The sequence below is a fragment of the Neolamprologus multifasciatus genome, chromosome 2 (genome assembly GCF_963576455.1).
Source record: "Neolamprologus multifasciatus chromosome 2, fNeoMul1.2, whole genome shotgun sequence".
Taxonomy (NCBI): domain Eukaryota; kingdom Metazoa; phylum Chordata; class Actinopteri; order Cichliformes; family Cichlidae; genus Neolamprologus; species Neolamprologus multifasciatus.
Genome location: NC_140440.1, coordinates 34,992,414 through 35,018,654, shown reverse-complemented (window position 1 = coordinate 35,018,654; position 26,241 = coordinate 34,992,414). Strand labels below are relative to the sequence as shown.

The 26,241-nt window shown below is 38.6% G+C and overlaps 1 protein-coding gene across 9 annotated transcripts in view; it reads left to right on the top strand.

Moving 5' to 3' along the window:
* The window catches only part of diaph2 (diaphanous-related formin 2), a 421,028-nt gene that overhangs the window by 8,723 nt on the left and 386,064 nt on the right, over window positions 1-26,241 (top strand). For 7 of the 9 annotated variants that reach the window (XR_014868698.1, XM_085130720.1, XM_085130737.1 and 4 more), the window contains exons 3-6: window positions 6,773-6,805; window positions 8,013-8,189; window positions 14,628-14,732; window positions 21,467-21,487. Coding sequence is in view for 8 of the 9 variants with exons in the window: in XM_085130720.1 (XP_084986846.1) it covers window positions 6,773-6,805; window positions 8,013-8,189; window positions 14,628-14,732; window positions 21,467-21,487 (336 nt within the window). In the remaining variant the exon portion in view is untranslated. The remainder of the gene's footprint in view (window positions 1-6,772; window positions 6,806-8,012; window positions 8,190-14,627; window positions 14,733-21,466; window positions 21,488-26,241) is intronic. The other 2 variants (XM_085130728.1, XM_085130725.1) reach the window with 2 other exon arrangements.

Below are 26,241 nucleotides of genomic sequence, written 5' to 3'. Positions count from 1 at the left end.
GACTGTCAAGCTGCTCGGAAACAAAGAAATGAGGGGTGGCTCAAGACTTTTGCACAATACTGTAGGTATGCCCTGTATATTATTTGGTCAGTCTTGACAAGATTTTTGTCATACTAACTTTCTTTTTTATATTTTTTACATACTCTGTTATTATATTAACATGACTGGCATTGTGTTTGGGAGCATGTGAGCAACAGCTGGAAACAGACCACATGTGAGTCTTTTAATGACATTCAGGAAGTTTGAGAGAGGAAGTGGTGATGAATGCTTTAGTCACACAGTGGAAGAAACACATTCACTCCTTTAAAGTCCCCCTCTGTTATGAGCCTTATTCACATGTATCAGTGGATGAGATCTGAGACATGAAAATAGGAAATTTGTTTTTTGGCTGCCTCAGTTATTTAATAAAAACCATGTATGACATGCATATATGTCATGTCCATGTATGCATGAATCATACTTGGGATTTGCTTATTCGACAGTTAGGATGATTCATGAGTAGATTGCATGTTCTGACAGAGCTTCCACTGAGCTTGATGTAGGCCTAATGAAAGAAGTTTCTTTACATTTTGCATGTTGTTGGACCAACATCCAGTTAATAATGTAGAAAACACAATGTGGAGAGGCTGCAGCCAGATGAAAAAGTGTATTTTAATTAAATTTAATTGTTTAAATGAACCTCATGTGATAAAGGATGGTCAGTGAAGGGAGGTCAGTGCTAGTCAAGTAGGGCTGCCACGATTAGTTGACCAGTCACGATTACGTCAACTATCAAAATCGTCGACGACTAATTTAATAGTTGACGCGTCGTTTGAAGCTTTGTAAGATCACAAAAGACGCAGGAATAAGTAGTAGGATTTAAGAGTGTAATAACGGACTGAAACAGAAGATGGCAGCACTGCATGTACAAGGATGCCAGCTGCCGTTAAACCCCGAAGAAGAAGAAGAAGCTGTGTCCCAGAATTCATAGCGCATCCCAGCTCAGTTTCCAACAATGGCGGCAGCTAGTTAGTTTTAATATTACTCTTATTATTCTTTCTGGGTCACAAAATAAACGTTTAACATATTTTCAGGCGAGAATGTAGCTGTGTAAACCTCAAATATCTGCTCAGTTTATCAAGACACCACATATTTTCAAAAGCGCTCCGACGTTTTCGGAGACGTCTGTTAGCCACTAGCTCGATAGCTAGCCGGGGGCTAGGCTCACTAGAGCCGTGAGAGCACCACAAACCCACCGCCGTCTTTCGCTACTCGGGTTAAACATGATATATATAAGTCACTTAGATAACTTAAAAATGTTATTGTTTAGCTTTTTTTTAGTATTTTATTTGTTCCTGAGTAAATCGGTTTGGCTGAGATTAAAGAGATGCTCTAGAATATCCTTTGGTGTCCTGTTATATTTTAGATAGCAAGGAGCAGACAGCTGAGTTTATTAAACTCCACCAAAACAATCTGCACATTTGATTAAAATTTAATAAACTATCATCTTGTCTTTATTTTTAGTTAGCACATACCTTAAACACTTAAAGCTGTAAGCTAATGATAGTTATATAAGAGCAGATGCTGCTGGTGCAATAATCTGTACGTTTTACGTCCAATGGATGATGATCTGATTAGTCGACTAATCGCAAAAATAATCGGTGACTAGTCGACTATCAAAGTAATCGTTTGTGGCAGCCCTACTGTCAAGTGAGAAAGGCTTAACATGGGTGTGTCATGAATGAGTCAACATTTAAAATACAGTGGTAGAATTGAATGTTACTGATATAGTCACTGTGACATTTATAAAAGCATATTATTGGGCGCACCTGGACTATTATTTTAAACATTTTGCTGCCTGGCTCTGGTGTTACGTACAGTTTCATTACACACCACTTAGTCAACAGCCTGCAGATAAAAACAAGGTCATGGTTCACATGTTTTTGCACTTGTCAACAATTAGGGAAAACAACTGCTATAGCAGGTGTGAACACGGCATGTTTTAAGCCGAATTTCAGAGGAAAGCGTCTGCTGTAAAATTCCTCTCGCAGTTGGAAAAAAATGTTTGCCAGGTCAGGTTAATTTCAGTAGACTTTAAAATACAAATGACACTTTATGTGATGTTATGAAGAGTGTGAAAATATCTCCTTTTCTTACAAACCTCAGCTTTTATAATGACCACATATCTTGCCACCTTCAAGGATACAGTAAGAATTTGTTTTCAAAAGAGATGGAGATAACCCGAGGGCAGTACTGTGCTAGTCCCCAGTCACATGGTCAGACCATCCATTGTGGAGCCATTCAAATCTTAGCTGTACTAGCTTTTGTGTGCTTCATCTTTTCAGTATCTGTTTTGGGAAACTAAGCAGTACCAGCACTTTCATGAGACTAATAAGGCTACCACAAACTCACACACTTTTAAAGTCACTCACAGAAACGTACTCGATTTTTAAATTAACTGCGTTTTTTCAAACCTAAATAAAATAAAGCAAAGTAACCTACGTCAATATGAAACACAGAGGGAGACGTGTTTATGTCAGTTCTTTTTTAGGAGATCAACCTTATTTTTTGAGCTCGATTGAATCGTTACTTCACTTTATTGAGATGACAAATGTGTCATTCTGCTCAATGCCTTTAATATATTTTTCTGGTATGTATAAAAGGCTGTCTTTCGTTGTGTGTGTTTTTGTCTTTCCGTGTGTGTATGCTTGTGGCAGTGCCTACAGTAATGACACTATGTGCCCTACATGCTTTAGAAGCATGTAGGGCACAGATTTGACAAGTGTTTTAATATAGGTATTTCTGTTGTGACGATGTACCACTTCATATGCGGCTCTCTCTCAGTCTGACTGAAAATAAAACACTGATTCACTTCTCACACTGAGCCACTTGTAAATTTGCTCAGATAGACATGCTTTGTGGCAGTGAAATCTTTTTTATTTGTCTTGTCAAGCTATTTTTTATTAATCTTTTTGTTAGTTATGATATTGTTAGTCTGTAAAATTAGACTATTTCAAATCCAGTTTCCCTTAGTGACATCTTCAAATTGCTACTTTTTATCAAAGTAGCAATTCTCTGAATTCTTTCAATACATCTCTCAATAAGCTCCTCAGCTGTGTAAAACTGACTGATGTTAATAGACCTGCTGTAGATATTAATCTCCAAAGATGTTCAGAGATTTCAAAAATCTCTCAGGGAAGTGTCGGAACCGGTAAGATAGAAAATATGTCGTTTAAATAATAATCACACTCAAGGCTATAGAGCAGATGTTTATTGTCATTTAACGATTCAGAAAGAATTATTGGAATATTGTAAGTGGAAAAGCACGATGAGGGGACTTGTATTTCTATGTGACAGCTACATTCAGCATGATAGTAAATGTGTTCTAATTGAAATATAAGTCACAGGTTTAAATTTTTGCCTCTTTTCTCCACCTCCGTGCTTTGCTTGAAAACATTATCCTCCCTGTGCAAACATATGGAAAACCTTGATAGATACAAGCAGAATACGTGCGCACTGAGAAATCTTTTGCAGTAGCTTAGGCAGTGTCTTGCATTACCTCTGTGTTTACAAAAGCAGTCATTGAGAAGCCATTGTAACAGGATTTATTTAGATGAATTAATTTGTTTTGACTTGGTCTAATTCAGTTACACGGACCGTATTCTGTGTGTCTGATGCTACTCCTTTCAAATTGATCAGTACATTGGTAGTGCAGCAGATCTTATCAGATTACACAAAGACAAATTATGTAATTTTGTTGTTTGATATAACAACGACGAGCAAGCGTTACCCTCTGATGTAGTGTGACAGTTTTGCGGTGCTTTGTTTTATTCGGAGGAAAGCAGCTTTTTAGCATAATCCACACAGTATCTCTAGATGAATGGTTGTCGAGTGGGAGCTCTCGTGTACTCTTTTGAAATGTTGAGGAGCAGCAGACCAAATTTGAGCGGCCTTTATACTGACATTTAGAACAGGTCAATATTCTCCTCGTGTTTTTAGCTGTGGTTCGACAATGACCACAGACATGTAACTGTGCCTATCTGTGTATGATCTGCAGACGGGTGTGCTATGCTGACGTACAGGTTTCTGAATGCTTTACTGAATTGAGGTCATCACTGACTGAGGCTGCTAAGCTGCTGTGTTTTGATGATGATGCGTTCACAATAATTCGTTTCTTACTTGGACACAAAATTAAGATAAGTTTGTATTTTAAGTAATGCAATTTTTCTTGCTTGTCAATACTTCAGTTTAGGAGCGAGCTGATAACTCATGTAAATTTAATTTAATTTACATGATGTGAAACCACAACAGCTGCCTCAATGTGCTTTATATTGTAAAAAAAAACAACAACTCTATATTAATAAAGAGATTAAAAATATTTTCTTTTTGACCAAAAAAATATTTTTCTGTTGACAATGACTTTGTTCATTTTAATTTTCTGAATAAGCAACAGAAGTTAAACAAATGAGCGCCTAATAAAACACAAGGTTTGGGTTTTTTTGCTGTGCTACTGATGCTACTTGCAGCATTCAAGGCTAATTATACAATTCTCACAGTTTTCTTAAAGTCTCTTTTATCAGCTTTGATTTTATTTCCCCCAAATTTAAATTTTGCTTGCTGAAAATCAGGAATCGTTGCTAAAATCTGCTAGAATGTAGATGAACAGAGCGTCTGATTAAACAGGGACACGAGGTAGTTTAATGAATTTGCCAAGAACTGTCAGAAGCACTTTGTGTTACAGGCCTTACTGCCAACAATGGCTATCTCACAGTAATTCTTTTTTATTATTAGAACTAATTAAAGTAAAAGCTAATTTCCTTCTAAACCCATTTTACAGTGGCATCGTGGCTACTGATTTTATAGTGATAGTTCCAGTGAGTGAGTTAAAATGACATCACGCAGATGGTCTTGTTTAATTGGTTGAGAATAACAAGCGTTGCTATTTAAAAGATATGCAATTATAGTCACTTTGAAACAAAACTAGTCTTTTGTCCAGCCTGGAAAAGAAACGTATTTCTTCTTCCACCTGGTGATATTTGATATCTTTACACAAATTAATGTAACACTAACATTAATTGTAGTGTGTAATATTAATTTTAACATTTATTGTAGGAAATATGCATACTTGTATGGTTTTGTGTCCCCAAATTGGTTCTCAAGTTGTGGGATATTGCTTTGTGTTTTCATTTTTAAGGATCTGCATGGACTCATAATCATATTTGATTAAGGAGGGACCCAGAGCTAATTTGATTAGGTTATTTAGAGAAATATGTGTTTGGTAATAAACATTTATTATGATGAAAAAGTTTACTTTAATAAGCGGGAGAAGCCCAGAGGACATGCAAGCTTAATTGTTAGATGTTAAATTGCAATGTTGCGATGTTGCCAAGATAATGGGCAAGGAAAGGCCCTCAAGTCAAGGCAATTAACCAAACAGTGGTTTGATTGTTGTTAAATTGATTAGAAAATGTTTAAGTACTCCATTTGAAAATTAGCTATTGTTTCACACAGTTTTAGGCTGCTAGAGAATGCTGGGCTTAATGATACATACGTACTGAGTTACAAATGAGAAAAGTTGTTGCTCGGGTTAAATTATTAGCGTTACACATGTTGGGAAGTGTCATGCTGCCTTTTTAAAAGCAATAAAGGCTTTCACAATACCGAAACAAATACCTGGACAAGAACCCTCTATATGTAACGCCGCCTGTGTTATTTTAACAGCTTAGGTAACGCTGCACATCGAGACTGACGCTTCGTTCTTTCTAGTCAATAGCTTTATCTCCCAACTGTTGATCAGTTGTAGCCGACAAAACTAGTGATGGATATGGCAGTTCGACTGTTGCCCAGAGCGACAGCCGATGAAGATACACAGAGGGAGGTGCAGGTTAGCGCCAATCTGTTTGCTCGCCGCAGCATCAGTAGCTTCCTGATTAGAATAGTGGAGAAATCCGCGGCTGGAGGCAGGCTTTATGGCCATCGCTACCCCACATCTCCCCACTCATTAGTACTTTACAGCCGAGCGCCACAGCATATGGCAGCGCTGCTACTGATTCCCATTTGAGGTGTGTTTCAAATGGCTGTCCCTTGCCGAGCCACAAGCCTTTGGCAGTAGCCATTCTTAGTGTGTCTGAGATGGAGATAAATATCTGGATTAGGAGAAGTGGTTGAATTGTTTTTGGGCCACTGTCACTACAAAGGATGCTCTTCAGAACACAAATTACAGGAATAAAAGAAGCTTTTGGTGTTTAATTGTGTCATGCTGTAACAACATTCCCTGGGAAAATGTATTATTTTGGGAATACACAAACTTGAACCTAGCAGTGCTAACGTGCATGTTATTGGGTTTTTCTGGGTTTTGTAGATGTGTTTGCTTATGGGTGCTTTCTGATGGACCTCATTTTGTGTGCTTGTATTTGTCGTGTTCACTCTTGAACACAAACATTTTTACTTTTACCCTATTGATCATCAAGTGTTACCATATCCTGCATATGCACATGTACAGTATTTGGGATTTGCTCAAGACAGGAATGAGCTATTGCCCTCTGTGGTACCAAGACAATTTGCACATGTGTTTAATGTATTCTCTAATGTATGCAAGCATTATTAAAAATGTAATTTGGTATCTCAGAGGGAAATGCAACAGCATTTTCTACTCTGATACCAAAGAGAGAAGAAAACGCTGCGGTATCCAGGGGACGCTGTACATGTGGAAACACTTGAGACGGGACGTGCACTTGCCAGTGTTGTCGTTTTCTGTTGGATTGTTTTTCACACTGTGCCCTCCCTCCAACAGAACATACACATAAAAACATTGGCTGATGATATGGTAAGGTGCTTGGTTTAATTTTGGTGTGATTAGTTTTGTTTTACATCCTCTCACGTTTTCTTATAGCTGCATGGGACTTTTAACTGAAGTATATGGATGGATCAAATGTGCCAGAAGCAAATTGTTTAAATTTTAACTGTATATGAGTTACATCATGTGGTAAAATGATGCAATGGGTTTCTACACATTAGCAAATAATGATAAGTCTGTCCGCAGCAGCGCTCTCTAAAGCCGTGAAAGACATGTTTTATTGTAGTGCACTCTGCACCAACAAGGTCTGTTTGCCTAAATTTTTCATTACGAACATAACTTAGCCCTCAGCATCTCTGCTTTTGTAAGCAGGTCATAGATCATTTAGTGTGCAATTATTAGTAGCACTTCTGATTAGATGGTTTTACCTGGGGCCTTTTTAATATCCTTAGTTAACAAATAGCCCGACGCATGTAGTAGTATTACATGAGTTTTGGGCTGTACAGCCAACATATTATTATTACGTGCTACTGCTGCAATAATCAGCTTTCAGTATGTTTGATCCATCTGGTGATACTTCAGTAAACTGACATTTGCGGCATCGTGCATGTCATCATTATATGTCTGTCTGTTAATTTCATTTATATCTGTTCATTCATCCAGCATGTTCTCTCCCTTTGATAATACTAACAGTGACTGGTTGCATGCAGTTCATATACTTTTCTGCTTTTACACTTAATGTTACTGCATTCATAAGAGTAGGATTAACCATTAATATAAAAAGGATTGTCTCTTAGTACCCTACCCTGCAAACTTAAAAAGTGGCATTGTGTGCTAGAATCACTTGAGCATAAACTGAGCAATCCTGTGGGTTTGATGGTGAGTATATTATTTAGTTGTTTGTTTTTTAAGTCAAACTGGAATCTACAAAATGCAGGTGTTTGCTGTATGCGGCAGATATTTTTTGTAATTATTTTCTTCAATACAAATAAAAATGAAAGAAAAAAAATCTATAGTTTTTTTTCTGTTTTAACCTCACTTTCATTTGTTTGCAGAAACACATCTGTTCCTGAAATCAGTGCATAATAATCGTGCTGTCTTTTGATAGCAGGAGACAAACTTTCAATCTAGTTGTTTTAAAAACAATTTTTTTTTCTTAATGATCCATATACTTTATAGTCGAAACAACTATGGCAGTGCGATGTTTTAACATGTCAATGAATCTGTTTTCTTTCAGCGTGATCGTATCACCAGTTTTAGGAAAACGGGGACGAAGAAGGAAAAGCTCCTGATACAGCACCCAACAGATCCCCTGTCCACCCAAACTGAACTTCCTGTTCCTCAGCCCCTCTTTGATGAGCGGTCCATGAACCTCTCAGAAAAAGAAATCATTGACCTCTTTGAGAAGATGATGGTAAGCTTTGTGTTTCTCTTGCAAAACATCATCTGCTGTACTAAACAGTGCTGTTATTTTGAGTATGTGTGGAGCTAGTTAAAGCAAAAAAGGGCTTGAAAGGCATTTTTATATCTATATTTCACTACAGATGCATTCTTGTTTTGCTGCTGGGGGATGATAATAGAATGATTGCTCTGCAGACCGACCCTGGTTTTATACAGTGTCTCTTAAAAAAGTCCTTTCAAACAGGGATGATATGCTGTTCTTTTAACTAAAGAAACAATTTGATTAACATTAACAACATTATGATTGAAACCAGGATCCCACAGAGCTGTCATCTAGTCGAGACAGCTTTATCTGTGGATTTAGAGATAACTGTGATTTTTTTAACGTTAGCATCAATCCAGGACTTAAAAACTTTGGTGTAACTTATACGTTTATATAGTTATGTCCATACCATCTTTGTTAAAGCCCCACAAAACAATATTAGGATGACACACACAACCTTTAGTACCTATGTGTTAGCATGATATCCTTGGGGTAATGTAGACAACTCCTGCAACTCCTGATCCTCATTTGAAGTAAACAGCGTGCAATAAATTAACCAATTTTTATTAAAGTCTATTTTCTGGAGTTTACCGTGATGCTTAAATTACTTTTAAATAGCTTGTCTTTAATTTTAATTGTCCAGTAATCCCATGGTTGTATTGACACAACCATTTTTATTTATCTGTATCTCTGCTGTTGTCCAAAGACAATTATAAAGGCTCCACTAAACTATAATGTAGCACCGGATGACATATGTGTTCATTATGAAAAATGCAGGCATAGATTATTTTGAAACAACACCACAGTCTTAATAATGGTGGAGGCTTTCACAATCTCCAGAGATTAGTTAGTGGAGGAAAGAAGCCAATGCTTGTGTTGTTTATTTTGTGTTATTGTTCTTTTTTTCTTTTTTAATTAACAAAAAAAGAGGCGCTGAAAATTACGTGGTTTATAATTGATTGTGTCAGCATCATGTGGTTTCTCTCCTGCATCATGGCGTTTATTTTGCCCAAGCCTGAAGAAGGCCTTTTACGCCTCAGGTGAGACGGGCAGGTGGGTTACGCAGGAAACTTCAGCGTTGTCTCTCTAATTTTGAATCACCATACATCCCACGATACGATATTATCACAATACTTAACGCACGATACGATATTATTGCAATTTTTTAAATATTTTGCGATATTCAGATTCTGTACATAAAGGTAAACTTTATCAATATTCATTTTCTCTAATATCAAAGTCTCACACTCAGTCTTTCTCTCATTTCAGTTTGATTGTTGACAAACTGAACGGTTTGTATTACAGTCTAGTCCAACTTAACTGAATCAACCATCTGGTACAATTATAGCTATTCTGAACTATGCAGTTTATGAAAACTATGCAGCCCCTTCAGCAACTGAAGAATTTGAAAGTAAATTAAAACAAAATATAATTTTACATTAAATAAAAAAGTTTTAAACTTAATTAAAATAAAACATGTCTTAAATTAAAATAAGTAAACTGTCATGTTTATTGCTGCCATAAAACAAGTTAAACACATTTGGACAGTGAAGGAATGTCAGGATTGTTGCTCAGAAAAAGGATCAACATGCTCTGAAGTCAGAGCACAAAAACCTTTTTTGTAACAAAATATCGATTTCTGCTGTCCCTGTATCCATACATTATTAGCAAACAAAATATCACCATGCTACACAGTATCCATTTTTTCCCCACCCCTAGTAGACACAGGCTAGGAGAAACAGGTGTAATATTTAAACTGTCGGGTTTTTGTTGTTGTTTTTTGTGAGTACACTACCGGGGAGGAACCAGGAAGTTGATTAAAGTGGAAGAGATACTTCATCATTCATCCAAGTGACTCCTTCAGTCTCAGCTGACTGTATGTTTTCCAAACCTGATAAACTCTATGTTTGCATAATGACTGAAAATAGCACTATTGCCCAACAATGGGGTGTGAATTTAGTTTCATGATCGTTACTATGCAAATTGTTATGATCATCGATCAGTGGCCATGACTGCCTCTTCCATTCCACAAAAACCTTTTTTGTAACAAAATATCGATTTCTGCTGTCCCTGTATCGATACATTATTAGCAAACAAAATATCACCATGCTACAAAGTATCCATTTTTCCCCAACCCTAATTAGTTCATTGTGGTTTCTGTGTTTTCATTGGATTTGTTGATATAAAAGATTATGGAACCAATATTACCTTTTAACTGAACCAAAACGACCTGAGATTTATAGAAAATGTAAATGTTTCATATTCAGATGTTAAGCTTTTGTGAGGCCGGTCTCCACCTACGTATTCCTTAGGCCAGTGTGAGAAGTACCAAACTTTGAAATTCACTTCGCACTCATCTGTGGGGTCAAAGCTCTGTCACACTTGTGATTTTCTCCATTGAAATGCATTTTTGGCCTTATGTACTGCAGGATTGAAATCTTACAAAAAGCTTTCAGCCCATCTCTTTGAAGTGAGGAGCTGAATTACTCTGGCTTCATTGCATAGGTTGTGTGTACTATTGTGGATAATGTCTCTGAGTGTGTATGTGTGCGTGGTACGGTGCCTGCCTTTCCTTTTTTCTCATACAATGGTCTTTATTGCCAGGGCCAGAGAAATACGACCAGCGCTCCTGGTTTTCATCAGGCGAGTGCTCAGTGTTTTCTTGCCTGGGTGCTCATCCCTGTCACTCAGTTCACCTCTCAATTACTATGTTTGTGCTCACAGCGGCGTGACATTAAACCCAGGCTTCAATTTGCTCAGTGACAGATGACACAGAAGGCATGTTTGTTGGTCTGACATTTGACAGGCCTTGACACTTTGGGTTGGGAAGTATAATTACAGTAATGAAATTAAAATAAAAAAAGGGTTATTTACTTATGTACTTTTTAAGCGAGCGCTATTTACACTCATAGACAGTAAACTTTTCTGGTCAAACCTGGTAAACACAGAAGCAACTGTGGTGTGTAGTTTCTTTTGATGATAGTAGCTTCTCCTCAACATCTATCTGTTCAACACACATTCCAGTTGCTCTCTGTCTTCTTTGTCTCTGCACCCATTCTGTAATTGATTGTTATTACGCTCCTACATGTTGCAGTCTTGATGTCTAGCTGGCTTCAAATAAAGGGCTGACCCATGGCATATTAGTGAGACCCCCCACTGTGCGTTAATGACTAGCAGGAAAGTGAAAATACTTTTTTCCGCTGCAAAGTGGTTACACATCGCGCTGTGTATCTCAAAGCCTAAATAGCACGTAGCCTATTACTGAAAGGTCATCAAAAGGGTTTGTCAAAATATAGGAAGAAACACTCAGTCAGTGGCCAGGAAACCCAAATGAACTCTTTCTAGAATTTTTGAAGCCAACCATTAAGAGCAGGAGTATATTTGTAAAAGTACAGGGGGGAAAGTTAAAATGCATGGAAAACATTTACTTTCAGCGCTGCCTTAGGGGGGCATTGTGTTTGTATGTCTCCATGTGTTTTGTCACAGAATTTCCTAAGATGTGCACAGCTTGAATTCACAGGATCTCATCAAAATGCGTAGACATAAATCAGTAGATGAAATTTCATGTATTTGCGTCTCACTAGGAACGCAGCTATAATGCTGTCGTCGACTCACTAATAGCACAAAAACAACATATAAAAAGAATTCACTGTTCTGGTGAAGATTTTTACTAAACCTCGACGTATCACCATAACCAGTCATGACTTTACACTAGCATAGGCGTGGTGTTTGTGAGGTCAAACGCATGAACTCATCTCCTCAATTTACTCTGCCTGATGGTGTGAATATGTGTCAGTAGCTGCTGCATATTGGCACTCTCCTCCCAAGTCGCCATTAGCAGTCGTGGCATTATTGCCCAGATGATGGTTTTACTTGGCTGCCAGCATGAAAACCTGCAAGAGCATGACATCCGTACTTGATTGATTCGACTGATTTGATTTCTGTGCCAATTTGTCTCCGTTTCCGCTCTTTAGAGAATATCTTTTTCGAGCAGGGGAACGGTATTGAGGTGCGCGCAAAGACAGAGGAGCAGTGAAAGAAGAATGTGACATTGCAGTGCTGCTGTGGCTAGTTTGGGGGTTTATGTGCCTCTCTGTGAGCCTTGTCAGGATGAACACTCCTCGTAATAAGCTCCTATGTGATCCCTCAGCAGTTCCACTCTGCACCAGGACATTAAAACCAGCCCACAGGAGAATTACTGCGTGTGCCCTTACACACTCATGGATCAGACTTGAGGCTAGTGGACAAAATAATTGATTTGTCACAGTTGAAGCAAAACATTTTATACTTCTACTTTTCTTAGATCCAGTTTTCCCCATAGGGTGAGCACTCCATACTGTTTTCTGCCTGAGATGCATTTGATGGCTCCCATTAATTTTCCCTTTCATTGATACAAAGCCTGTAGTGCCCTGCTTTTGCTCTGTTTTAGGCGTACCACACTACAGGATTTTGGAATTTTAGGGCCATCTTGTATTATTTTATATATATTTTAGAAACTAAACACAGCAGTGAGTGTCTAACGGTTTGCATTGTGCTCAAGATTTAATATTAGGGCGCTTACGTCAGCATTATATGATCCATGCAATAATTTCTTTTACGCCTTTTTAATACAAGGGCAAACTCATTTTATAGGTCAAATTATAACCTTAAACTATGCAATCATTTGATGGAAATCTGTTGCAGTTAATGAATACCTGAAATTTACCATCCACAGACTTTAGCAGATGCTTGGTATCTTCCCTGGTGAGGTGCTGCCAGGCCTGTGGTGCAGCCATCTTCGGTTATTGCTTGTTTGGGGGCTGGTCTTTAGTGAGTCAAACACCTGCTCAGTTGGATTTAGGTTACTGGCTAGTCAAGAGCGTTGCACAATACATACGAAAAATCCTTGATTGCTTCGACTATATTTAGGACGAAGCAATCAGCAGAGATTCTGCTGTTTTTATTGCCCGGCTTCTGTAAAAATACATCTTAGTCGATTTTGCCAGCGTGAGACAAACAAGGAGTCTTTGTCCCCGTAACTTCGCCGTCATTTATACAAGCTCAATCTCCTCATTTCAGTCACATCAGCAGCAAAGGCATGATATCTTGAGACTCCTTTTTATGTAGCCTGTGAGGGTATAATTAATAATAGAGCATTAATCATTTTGGAGGCGAAACATGAGGGCTCATTCCTCGAGTTTGCCCCCTGACAAGCGTCCCGCAGGCCCACTGCTCCTACCCCTCCCATAATGTACTCACCCCATCACATTTTGCCTCCTTTATTGAATGCCAATTAAGCAGATAAATTAGCAGGGTTCAGAGATTAATTGAAAAACCTGCTGGTTTCCTTGGGTGAAAAAACCTGCCAATTGTAAAAGTTTCAGCTGCACTTTCTCCCCTCCTCTATCTCCCAGAGATATTAATGATTTTTGTAGCTCAAAGGGTATTTACTAGAGGAAATATGCTTGAAGGAATCCAGGTCACCGTGCCCCTGGATGGAATTCCTGCCCATGCTTCGCTAACAAATGAAGAAAAACCTTTTGAATCAGGTTATTTGTGGTAAGACATTCAAACCTCTGCGCAAAACAGCGTTCTTACTTTCAACTCAGATGCTTCGTTTTTATTCTCTAGCTGAATTTTACACTTAACTGCATGAAAGGAAATCACTGTCAGAACAGATCAGCGTGCACTAAAAGACAAATGATTTCCTCTGCTTGCCAGCAGAGGGCAGCATGCCTCCACACCTTTAGATGCACCATTGTAAAACCCCGAGGAGGATGTTTTTTCACTCTGTTCATTCTACCCATCTCTTTGTGAGAGAGTGCTTCTGATAAACATCCCCCTCCATTCTAATCATCATGTCATTCCCTAGCTTTTAGTGCTCTGTCCAGCCTTCGCTCTATCCCCTGATGTCTCTCACATGAAAGACCTCTTTTGTGATGCAGAATTAAAGTAGCATGAAGATAATACTCCCAATAACACAGAGATACTGCCTCTCCAGCCTATCTGATGTGATTGCATGGCCTCAATAGAAGCAGTGTGTTTGATTTTGTTCTCCTGTTCTGAGTTGGGGTGTACAGTTTTTATTGCTGCAGCCTTGCTACTTTCGTTTCAAGGACTAATTATTATTGCCATTATTTTCTGCTGCTGAGCCACGTGACGTTAATAAAGACACAGACAGCAAACTTGTTTTCAGCCTTGGAAATGCAGGATTTTCTATTAAAGGATTTTAGTGGAAATGGAACAATAATTGTGTGTTTGTTGTTAGTGAAACCATTGTGCTGTCAATAACACGGGAACAAGTTTGAGGTTGTGAAATGCAGTTGATTTGAAATGTTTTATTAAATTCAAGTTCAAATGTCAAGTATTTTTGTAAAATCTGTTTTTACTTAAAACTGAGCTTCATCATTAACCTTTCTTGTTGTGTAGGAGGACATGAACCTGAATGAGGATCGCAAAGCGCCTCTGCGAGAAAAGGACTTGAGCACCAAACGCGAGATGGTGGTCCAGTACATCTCAGCCACGGCCAAATCTGTAAGTGAGAGGACGCATTTCAGAGTTATGTCTTTATAAGCTAAGATATATCGTACAGTTGTAACTGGTGGGCTGCAATATCACAACACTTAACGTGCCTCTCTAGAATGACAACACGATGCTTTTTGCTTGCTTTGTCATCTGCTCTTAAACACGCTCGCTTTTGCTGCCTTTCTTCACACCTCATGCTTGAAATCCACGCCTTTGATTGCAGTTTTGATTTATATCCCTCACTTCTCCCCCTGTTGTGCCAAAATCTTCCAGATTTAAGGCAATCCCTGACTTACTCAATCATAGGTGGACGGTCCAGTCACATGCTTTTCAATTCAATTCAATTCAATTCAATTTTATTTATATAGCGCCAAATCACAACAAATGTCGCCTCAAGGCGCTTCATAGATACAGAGAAAAGCCCAACAATCATATGACCCCCTATGAGCAGCACTTTGGCAACAGTGGGAAGGAAAAACTCCCTTTTAACAGGAAGAAACCTCCGGCAGAACCAGGCTCAGGGAGGGGCGGCCATCTGCTGCGACCGGTTGGGGTGAGAGAAGGAAGACAGGATAAAGACATGCTGTGGAAGAGAGACAGAGATTAATAACAGATACGATTCAATACAGAGAGGTCTGTTAATACATAGTGAGTGAGAAAGGTGACTGGAAAGGAAAAACTCAATGCATCATGGGAATCCCCCAGCAGCCTACATCTATTGCAGCATAACTAAGGGAGGATTCAGGGTCACCTGGTCCAGCCCTAACTATATGCTTCAGCAAAAAGGAAAGTTTTAAGCCTAATCTTAAAAGTAGAGATAGTGTCTGTCTCCTGAATCCAAACTGGAAGCTGGTTCCACAGAAGAGGGGCCTGAAAACTGAAGGCTCTCCCTCCCATTCTACTTTTAAATACTCTAGGAACAACAAGTAGGCCTGCAGAGCGGGAGCGAAGTGCTCTAATAGGGTGATATGGTACTACAAGGTCATTAAGATAAGATGGGGCCTGATTATTTAAGACCTTGTATGTGAGGAGCAGGATTTTGAATTCAATTCTGGATTTAACAGGAAGCCAATGAAGGGAAGCCAAAACAGGAGAAATATGCTCTCTCCTTCTAGTCCCTGTCAGTACTCTTGCTGCAGCATTTTGGATTAACTGAAGGCTTTTCAGTGAGTTTTTTGGACATCCTGATAATAATGAATTGCAGTAGTCTAGCCTGGAAGTAATAAATGCATGAACTAGTTTTTCAGCGTCACTCTGAGACAGGATATTTCTAATTTTAGAGATGTTGCGCAAATGGAAGAACGCAGTCTTACATATTTGTTTAATATGTGCGTTGAAGGACATATCCTGGTCAAAAATGACTCCAAGGTTCCTCACAGTGTTACTGGAGGCCAAGGTAATGCCATCCAGAGTAAGAATCTGGTTAGATACCATATTTCTAAGCTTTTCAGCGCCGAGTACAATGACCTCAGTTTTATCTGAGTTAAGAAGCAGAAAGTTAGTGGCCATCCAAGTCTTTATGTCTTTAAGACATTCCTGCAGTTTAACTAATTGGTGTGTGTTATCTGGCTTCATGGACAGATAGAGCTGGGTGTCATCTGCATAGCAGTGAAAATGTATGCTATGTCTTCTAATGATGCTGCCTAGGGGAAGCATGTATAATGTAAACAGAATTGGTCCTAGCACCGAACCCTGTGGAACTCCATAATTAACCTGATTATACACCACATGCTTGTGGTGTATAATTGCATGTGAATTTTTGGTGGTGTCTTCTTGCTGCATTATTTGTTTCTAAAGAAGATGTTTAATATTGCTCTTAGTTCAGCTGCAGTATATCAATGAGAGGCACTGCAATCAAATACAGGAGTGAAATAGGACAAATGTCTGACAGGTGAACCTGTGATGATTCTTTACACTGCACCATAGCATGCTTTACCCTTTAGTTCTGCATGCTATGGATGCTTAGCAGAATTATTTTGTTGGTCTGTTGACTCTCAGTTGTTTTAAAATGAGATTAGATATAAAATTAATTAAAATGATTTTGCCTGTTTTGTGTTGGAGTAATTTGGTGGAGAGGCGACGCTTAATCATTTTAAGCAATAACAGTTTTGGCAGCAATCCATGAATGTATGATAAATTCTCGTATTGTCTATTGAAGTTATGGCCTCGTGCTGTAAAATTCAGATCACTTCTGAAGAAGAAGAAGAAAAAAAAGTGATTTCTGTCCTCTTTGTTTCCTGAACCTGGTAGCTCCTTCTTGACATCATCATTTATTACCTGCCTCATTGTTATGGTAATTAACTGGCATTATTGATAATGATGATTATCCGAGATGATTGAATTCCACACAGGGCCCATTATGCTTTGTGAGCACTGATATTTTATTCAAATGAATAACGTAATCCATGTAGTCAAAGGACAGAGGACAAAATGGGATGTCTGTCAGCACCCTGCTATCACATTTAATAGGTCTGAAGAAAGGAGGTGGTTGAATGTCAGTGATGATTGTGTGCTTGCTGATTCATGCAAGTGCACACGCAGTCACACTATATTACAGGACAGCTATATATCCAAACGCCATTACATACCAATAATACATAAAGATAATGTGCTTCAACTTAATAGTTTGCAATTTCTTTACATATGATTGCAATAGTAATGTGACACGGCTGCCAATGCGCTGCAGTTAGCAACGTGATACACAACAATTACTCCTGTAACTACAGTATGAGAGAGACAGGAGCAGGACTTTTATTTCACTGAGTATATCAGAGATTACTCCAGGAAGAAATTCTGTTATTTTAAGAGTATAAAAAAAATACAAGACACAAACAAAACAAGAACAGAAAAATGGCCAAGTTGGAAAATTTAGTCATCAGTAGATTTGTTCTCCTGTTTTCAATAAAGTGTATTTATACAATTAATTGCCTCGCTTTCTTTTACGTCCTGATAGATGAAAAAAGATATTTGTTAATGTTACTTTATTTAAATATTTACAAATGTATGTAACAGTAAAGCTTCCTCAAACTGCCTTGTAGTGTTGCTTTGCTGCTGGACTGTGTGATGTGGGTTGTAGTAACCCAGTCACTCATTGCTGTCTGTTTTGCCTGGTGTTATGGCCAGTGTGGGTCAAGTTACTTGAAAAAGTAATCAGTAACTAATTACTGATTACTTCCCCAAAAAAGTAATCCAGTTACTTTACTGATTTCTTATTTTCAAAAGTAATTAATTACTTAGTTACTTAGTTAATTTTTAAAAACACGATTTACAACCTGAATAGGTGATAAAGTGATAGATCTTTCAGCCCAATTCTACTTTTTCTGCATAATCCATCATACAAAATGTAATCAAATGGAAAAGTCTCTTTTTAAAACTTGTTTTATTAGTTTTAATCTTTTAACTTTATGCATCAAGCAAAAATTAAATTATATGCAACATTCTCTGACTGGAAGAAATTTGTTTAATATTTAAACCTATTTTCTGCACATTCCAGCACATAAAATATATATTTTTGTGTGTTTACACTCAGTCTTTGAAATAGATGCAAGTAAAACACAGCAGAAAATAAATAAAGTCAAAGACTAGCGGTCCTGTTGCTCTATTTTCACCTGTAAATCAGGAGTGGGGTAGGCGGAGGTTTACCCTGGTGCAGGTGTGCCGCGGTCAGTGGAAGAATCCGCGAGTTTCTCTGTGAGTTTCCCATTACGTCGTAGCTACTCGGTGCTTGCTCGGAAGTTTAGGGTTTTTTTCGCTGTAAAAAGAAGTTTTCTTCCCACGCACAACGGACACTAATGTTTTTGTCACTTTTTATGGAATCAAACTCAAAGTAAGGTCAGTACTTCCACGCTTTAAACGCTGCACGCTCATACTCTCTCTGCACTCGATATATGATCCATTGTTGATCTGCACACAGCTGTTGTCACCAACGTCGCACTCGCTTACGTCACTGTCATGAGACATTCTCGCAAAAAAATCACGGTTTTAGTAACGCAGTAACGCAGCGTTCCTTTTATAATTTAGACTTCACAATCACCATCATTTTTTTCCACTCAGTCTGCACGAATGAGCCTGTATGTCTGTAAATTAAAGGTTGGACATTATTGGGGGCTAATGCTGCATATGGGTGCTAATACGCATGTGAGCGGTGATCGACTGTAGGAGTGCATTTTGATGTCTGTCTGTCTGGATTCTCTGTCTTGCTGCATTCAACGCTAATATCATTTTGCTCATCTAGCAAAGATGTGTGCTGCATTGGGAGGTTGCGGTTTTTGTTGGTGTCAAACGGCTACAAACATGCTTTGTTTGTCTTTTTTCTTTTTTTTTTATTCCACACGCTGTTTAATAGGTGTCTGATTAACACTTACCTTTCATTTCAGTCATTGAAATATAAGACCACACTAATACGTAGTCAAATTTGTGTGCACACACTTTAATTCACCTCTTTCTTTCTCAACTTAATGCAGTTGCAGAGAACGTAGACTTGGAGCTAGAAGTTTAAATCAGTAAATGCTGGCGGAACAAGAAATATCCCGCTTGTATTGTGTAACCCTTTTCTTGTCTGTCTCTGCAGACTTGCTCAATTGAACATGTGCCTTAGTGTTCAGGAATAGGCAGTATTCCTGGAGTTCAATAGCTTTAAGTGCTTCAGGTTTCTCTCACGGGGTGCTCCTTTCTTGTATGTACAGTATATTCACCTTTCATGCTTACTGACACACCACATCCAACTGCTGTTCGGCTCGAAAATGACATAAAATGGAAAAAGACTAATTCTTACTTTGTTTTCTCTTGTAAAATATGTCTTTCAAAGGGAAGTTAAAGCTTTTCTTCTTCTCTCTCTCCTGTGAATTGCCACCTCTCTCCTGGTCTGTTGCCAGGAAAGTTCGAGAACACTTCCCATAGTGTACCAGGGTGCCTCAGCAGGGGTCTAGCAAATTACCCCCAACACAAATGAGATGTCTTTTCACAGGAGAATTCCACATTAACCCTGTTCATTTGAATATGAGCTGTGTTTCAGTGTGTCTACTGACATCCTTGTCCATCAGCTTTGCATGAACAGTTGCACTTCTTTCTCATCTTATTTTCCTTCTTCCCTTCACATATGTGCCAAACTAATCGAAACAATTGATACTATTAGAATTTCTCTGAGATTTCGTTTTGACTACCAGCAGTGAATATTTCAGTGTATAATTCCAGACTTGCTCTGTCTCATCCAGCAAAGGTGTTATGGCAGGGTCTTAACAGGGGGACGTTCTAGTGTTTTTAATAAAGTTTTATTCAAATATTGGTTTGTTTGATGCAACCAATGTGCCACCTTCTTCTCTGAGTGGGATTTGCTGAGGTCATTCAAGCACTTTGTTGTTAGCCTGATAAGTGTTTACGTAATTATTTGGAAAAAAGAAAAAGAGTAGACATAATTGTATTTGTTCTGAATAAAAAAATCTGTATACTTGTACCTATTGACTTCTCCTGCTAAGCATCAGAACTCAAAAGGTAGTAAAATGAGAAAACTTGTCCTTGTTTCAGGAAAAAGGTGTTACATTGTACCCAAACTAAAAACTTGTTAATGAAACTGTGCCGTCCCCCCTTAAGCTCCTCTCTGACTATTATCTGAACACACTAAAGATAGTGTCTGCTATTTTGGTCAAGCTGCTATGAAATAATATAAAAAATACGTATTTGATCTGGTTGGCATCAATATCCATGCAAAATATCTGAGCTCTGAGTTACATCAATGTGACTTATTTCAAGGAGTCTAATCTGCAGGGTTCAGGTAATGCACCGTCTTAAATAGCGATATGCTGCATTCGCAGGAAAGCAAGGAAAATGTAGTTATAGTGAATACAAAGGAGTATTTCTGCGATCAGGTGATGACGTGAAGATGCTTTATGTGATGGAGTGATGGAGAGGGGAATCAAGCATCATATGGTCACAGATCTAGAGAGTTTGTGCGTGACAGTAAATGAAACAAAAAGGTTTTGTACTTCCTCTCTCTGCATACTAGAGAGACGGGGTATCCTAGTGTGTCCTGTAACTTCCTGCAGTCAAAATGCATTTCTTCAGAAGCATACGGCAGAGAAAGAAGAGCTCAACCACAGATTAGAATACATTTACTCTGCTGACAGACACCTGCTGTGAAACAAGCCCCACAGTTGCAGTAATGAAAATCACTTCCGTTACCTGCCACTATTGACAAATAACAAGGTTAAACTTCAAGAATCGTGCTGACTGCATGGGTTCAAGGTAGCTCCGCCACACAAATTTGACACCTGAAGCCCAACGTTAATGGCAGCAGATTGATTTCAGTCCACAGAGCGTCTTTGGCCACACTAGCCACTGTCCTGTACCACTCATTCAATCAGTCAGTCACAAGGGCAATCATATTTTATCCCCTTAATCATTTAATTAATACCTTGTGTGGAAGATGGCATGACTAAACATGACTTCCGCTTTTGTTGCCGCAACTTTTACTTCGGCGTGTTTTCATATGCCGGGCAAATATTCATATTCAAAATCATTTGTAACACTGCAGCTGCCAAACGCAGACATTATCTTCAGCGTGTGACGACAGTTTTGAATGTTCTCTTGTATAGCGTGTGCTTTAATTGTGTGAAGAATTTTTGTGATGTCCCATAAGTTACGCTAATGCTTCAACGTGCAATGGAGAGAATTCTCTGGCCTTACTAATGATTGTGCTGTTTGTGTCTTTTTGCACATTAACCTCCTCCGCTGATCGCTGCATGCAGATAACTGGGAGCAAAGTCGCGGTAAGTAGCCCATTATTTATTTAGCTTGTGAATCTTCGTACTTCTATGTATCTGTCTTTATTCACTCCCTAAGCTCACAAATACACATTACACATCATTTTATCTCGTTTTGGAAGCATGTTGAGGAGCGCATTCTGAACTGTGCAAGTGAGGGTCATTTCATTTGCTTTTCATTTTCACCTGTGATATTACTAATGGGCTTTAATTTGAAAAGGCTATAAACTGTCAACACATTTCCTGCATACAAATTTTTAGCACTTTAAAACGAGAAATCTTGAAATTCTACAGCCTGAAAGTGAGTCGGGAAACCTTTTGTTGGTTTTTGCTGTTTCTCTTTGAAATTGATTGCAGTGTAACTTCTATTAGCATTTCAATACTTTAATAGCCACAAAGAAGGATAGCTTTCACACAAATTCTCATAATCTTCAATCTAATCTGTTTATCAAAACGATTTTAATAATAATAATAATAATGGATTGCATTTATATAGCGCTTTACAATAGCACTATTCATTCACTCTCACATTCACACACATTTTGTCTGTGAGATACAATGCACATAGAGAATATACAGTAAAGCTTCTCTGACTACCCCCCACCACAGGGGGTAGCTCTACACGTCGCCTTGCTGTTATTTGGCGCTACATAAATAAAATTCAATTGAACGTGTTTAATTTGACAGATGTTTTTCCTGACACAACCCCGAAGGGATTCACGTTTCTTTTTGAGATCAAACTGAGGACCTTTCTTAGGTGCACATGTACCACACTTTGGATCCACATTAAAAATATACAGTATAACACTTAATAGGACTTTGCACACACTCATAAATACTGTACACAGACACACACTGACCCACAGTGCACTGCAATATTTTTCTGCCTAAAGCAGAAATATTCGACCATATTAGGATAGTGGAAAAATTTATGGTTGTTTATCAAAATTTGCTGTCAACAGCTCCCCATGTGACAGGAACACGACTGGTTCCTTACAAATGCTTCTTCTTCTTCTTCATTTCACTTCAGGTAGTTTACTTGAAGTATACTATTGTAAACACATTCATTTGTTCACATTATAATATGCAGATTACTTATTTTCACCTACGAAATGGCATCCCTCTTTTGTAAAGAAGAAATTATTTTGTGTTTTTTTTTTTATATCTACTGGTTCATAGTTTGGCAAGTGTTGAATTGTCACTTTAAACTGTGGCTTATTACCTTTTGAGAGCTTTGTGAGGATTAGGAGGACTGTAAAGCTTAACAGACACACACAGACAAAGTAAAGTAGCACTGTGTGACCTGGCCTCTGCTCTGCTCATGATCTCAGACAAACCTCGCTCTGCAAGGCATTTAACAGAACCATTTGTATCGATTGAGTTTTCTCCTTCTTTGTCAAACTGTTCTTTTGTGCTTGGTTATTTCCGTTGAAAGAACCGATTTTTCAGCTCTGCCCCTATTGACCTGGACTGAGTAGCTTTCAATCAGCGGTAATGGCCGATTTGTTTTCACTATGACAAAATCATACAAGTTTGAATTGTGAGACCTAAATTAAGAAGTTCTGCAAACCATGCAGGGACCCTGGTCAAATGCATTGCTTCCAACTCAAGAGCATACTGATTAGGGCTGCCACGATTTGTCGACTATTAAAATCGTCAACGACTAATTTAATAGTCGACGCGTCGTTTGAAGCTTTGTAAGATCCAGAAAGACGCAGGAATAAATAGTATGATTTAAGAGTGTAATAACGGACCGAAACAGAAGGTGGCAGCACTGCATGTACAAAGATGCCAGCTGCCGTTAAACCCCGAAGAAGAAGAAGAAGCAGTCTCCAGTATCGTAGCTGTGTCCAAATTTACGGGCTGCATCCTTCGAAGGCCGCATTTATAGGCCCATTACGTTACAGCGACACAACGAAGGCTTTCCAGAGTCGAAGATTCCTCCAAATGTGAGTCGGATGTATCCTTCGTGGCCCAACCTATCCCAGAATTCATAGCTCGGCTCAGCCTATTCCAGTTTCCAACAATGGCGGCAGCTACTTAGTTTTAATATTACTCTTTCTGGGTCACAAAATAAACCTTTAACATATTTTCAGGGGGAATATAGCTGTGTAAACTTCAAATATCTGCTCGGTTTATCAAGACATCACATATTTTTAAAAGTGCCCCAACGTTTTTGGAGACATCTGTTACCCACCCGCTCGATAGCTGGAGGGTTGAAGGCTCACTGGAGCCGGCGTAAAACACCAGACTCCCTTCACTACCTGTTATATTTTAGATGGCAAGGAGCAGACGCCTGAGTTTATTAAACTCCACCGAGACAATCTGAAAAATTCATTAAAATTTAATAAACTATCATCTTGTCTTTATTTTTAGTTAGCACCTTAAACACTTAAAGCTGTAAGCTAATGCTAGTTATATAAGAGCAGATGCTGCTGGTGCAATAAGCTGTACGTTTTACGTCCAATGGATGATGATCTGATTAGTCGACTAATCGCAAAAATAATCGGTGACTAGTTGACTATCAAAATAATCGCCTTTGGCAGCCCTAATACTGATGCATTTGTAACCTCTGTGCTATCCCTCTACCAGTAGCCCATAGATATGGCTAACATACAGGCAGGTATAAACTGTCATTCTTGAAAGCCCAACTGAAAGCTAGTGGGGGTGTTCGGGGTGCAGATGGAGAGCATTTAGCCGATGATGGCCTACAGTACAACTCCCTGCTTTGCTGGCAGATTCCCATTTTCATGCTGTCTGCGTGTGTCGGTTGGACAGAGTGCTCTCTTATGTGCTGTAAGGGAAGTGTGGGTTAGGATTGTCTGCAGGGAAACTGTAACTTCTCTGTCTAAGGCATGAAGCCTCCCTGGCACTCTCCTCATGGAGAATGAGTTAGGAATAGACTGTGTGAATTACCTTTAATCCACTTTGACCATTGTTAAACTGTACAACATTGCAAAGCCGCATATGCTCTCAATGTGTGGATTCCCTATTAATGCCCCTATTCTGCCCCTGTGTCATCAAGTTTGTGGTCTTTACCCTTGATGTTAAGATTCCTTGTATAATATATACATATAAGTAACTGCATGTTTTACGCAGTGTGCTGCAGTTCCCTGTACCCACTACAATGGCTTTACAGCGTCAGGCTTTGTAAAACTTGGCCTGATTTACGTCACAAGTCAAGGGCCACATTGTAACAATACATCAATGTCTACTGCAGTGTTAACGTGAAAGCCTTTGATTGTGAGAGGCTGTGTGATGCAGGCAAAAGAAAAAAAGAAACTGCAATCTCTAGACCACAGGGAGGTGATCAATATCTGTATGACTGGACAGATGACTGCTTATTTCCATGGTAACATCGTGGTCAGTTCTGAGATGTCAGGTGTGGTGTGAGATGGCTGGTGTGGTTGTGTGTGTTTTCAGTGTGTGGGTTGGACCAGAGATCCTAAAACGCATCAGACAACCTGAGAAAAAGGTCAGAAGAGGCTGTATTGGCTTCGCTATAGCTGCTGGACTTCATAAACAGTCTTCTTTTTTCTGCTGCATTGGAATGTTGGCATTTTAATTTCAGTGTAGCTAAAGATGTCTTTAACGTCAACTTTATTTTCTTGTGTGCAGAGTTGTGCGGATGTATGCAGTTACGTGATTGTTTACGGTATAGGAGGATAGGAATACATTAGAAAAATCTCACATCTTAATGTCGTGGAGTGTAACGTAGTTCAACTACAAGGTCGTTTTCATTAATCTGTTCAAATGTGGCTGTATATTCAACATCTAAATGAAAAGATGTTTGTGTGTCTGTCACGCACAGCATTGCAAAAGCACTAAACCTTGATATTTTCCTCATTTTTGAGATAGTTTCATTTGCAATCCACCTGAGGTATTTTATTGATGTATTTTTTAAATTATTATTTTCTAAAGATGCTTTTTTCCTCACTAAATTATTAGTTACTGTTAATAGTTAATCAATACCTTAGGTAAAAATTCACATCCAGAGCATTCAGTCAATATGCAAAATGTGGACATAACTTTTTATGATCAGCAGTCAAAACCCCTAAATGTCTTAGTTTACAGAGAAAGGCAAGAGAAATGAAGGATGTTGATATGCATTTTTTTGTTTTATTGGTTGATATTATATGTATCTCAGGTGAATTACCTGTGCGCCTAATCTTCTGTGTTAGTGCCAAGGATTTTTGGACAATCTGTTAGCAAATAGTTATCGTTAGGATAGAGAATCGCAAAGCATCCAGATGGGAAACAAGGGACATAGAAAGAGAGTTGCAAGGATATGAGGCAGACATCTGGCTCCTCTTTAACTCCAATCAAGTGTTCGTTCACAGTGCCAGGAGTGCTTGTGAAGGACCCTAAAAAAAGGAAAAAGTAAAAGAAATATGGTGAGCCTGAAAGGAAATCAAGGCGCCCTCCCTCCCTGCTTACCTTTTAAAACCACATACCTCAAAAGACTTTTTGTTTCAAGCAAGCTATTAAACTGGGTGCTGAGGGTTGAGCAGATTTGATGTGGCACATGTCCTTGGTTCTTTAAAAGAACAGGAATGAAAAATTCATCAATAGCGTGTGCCTCCCATGCCCTGAGCCAGTGTTCAACATAGATTCTATTTTAAATTAAGATCAAGGAAACATGCTCCGGAGGGGACCGTTTCAATAAGATGTTTCTTTGATTGGCTGAAAGCAAATTTTAGAGTTCTTCTGATTGACATAAAAAGTTGCCTGAGAGTGAGATTAGGAAATATTTATTTGAC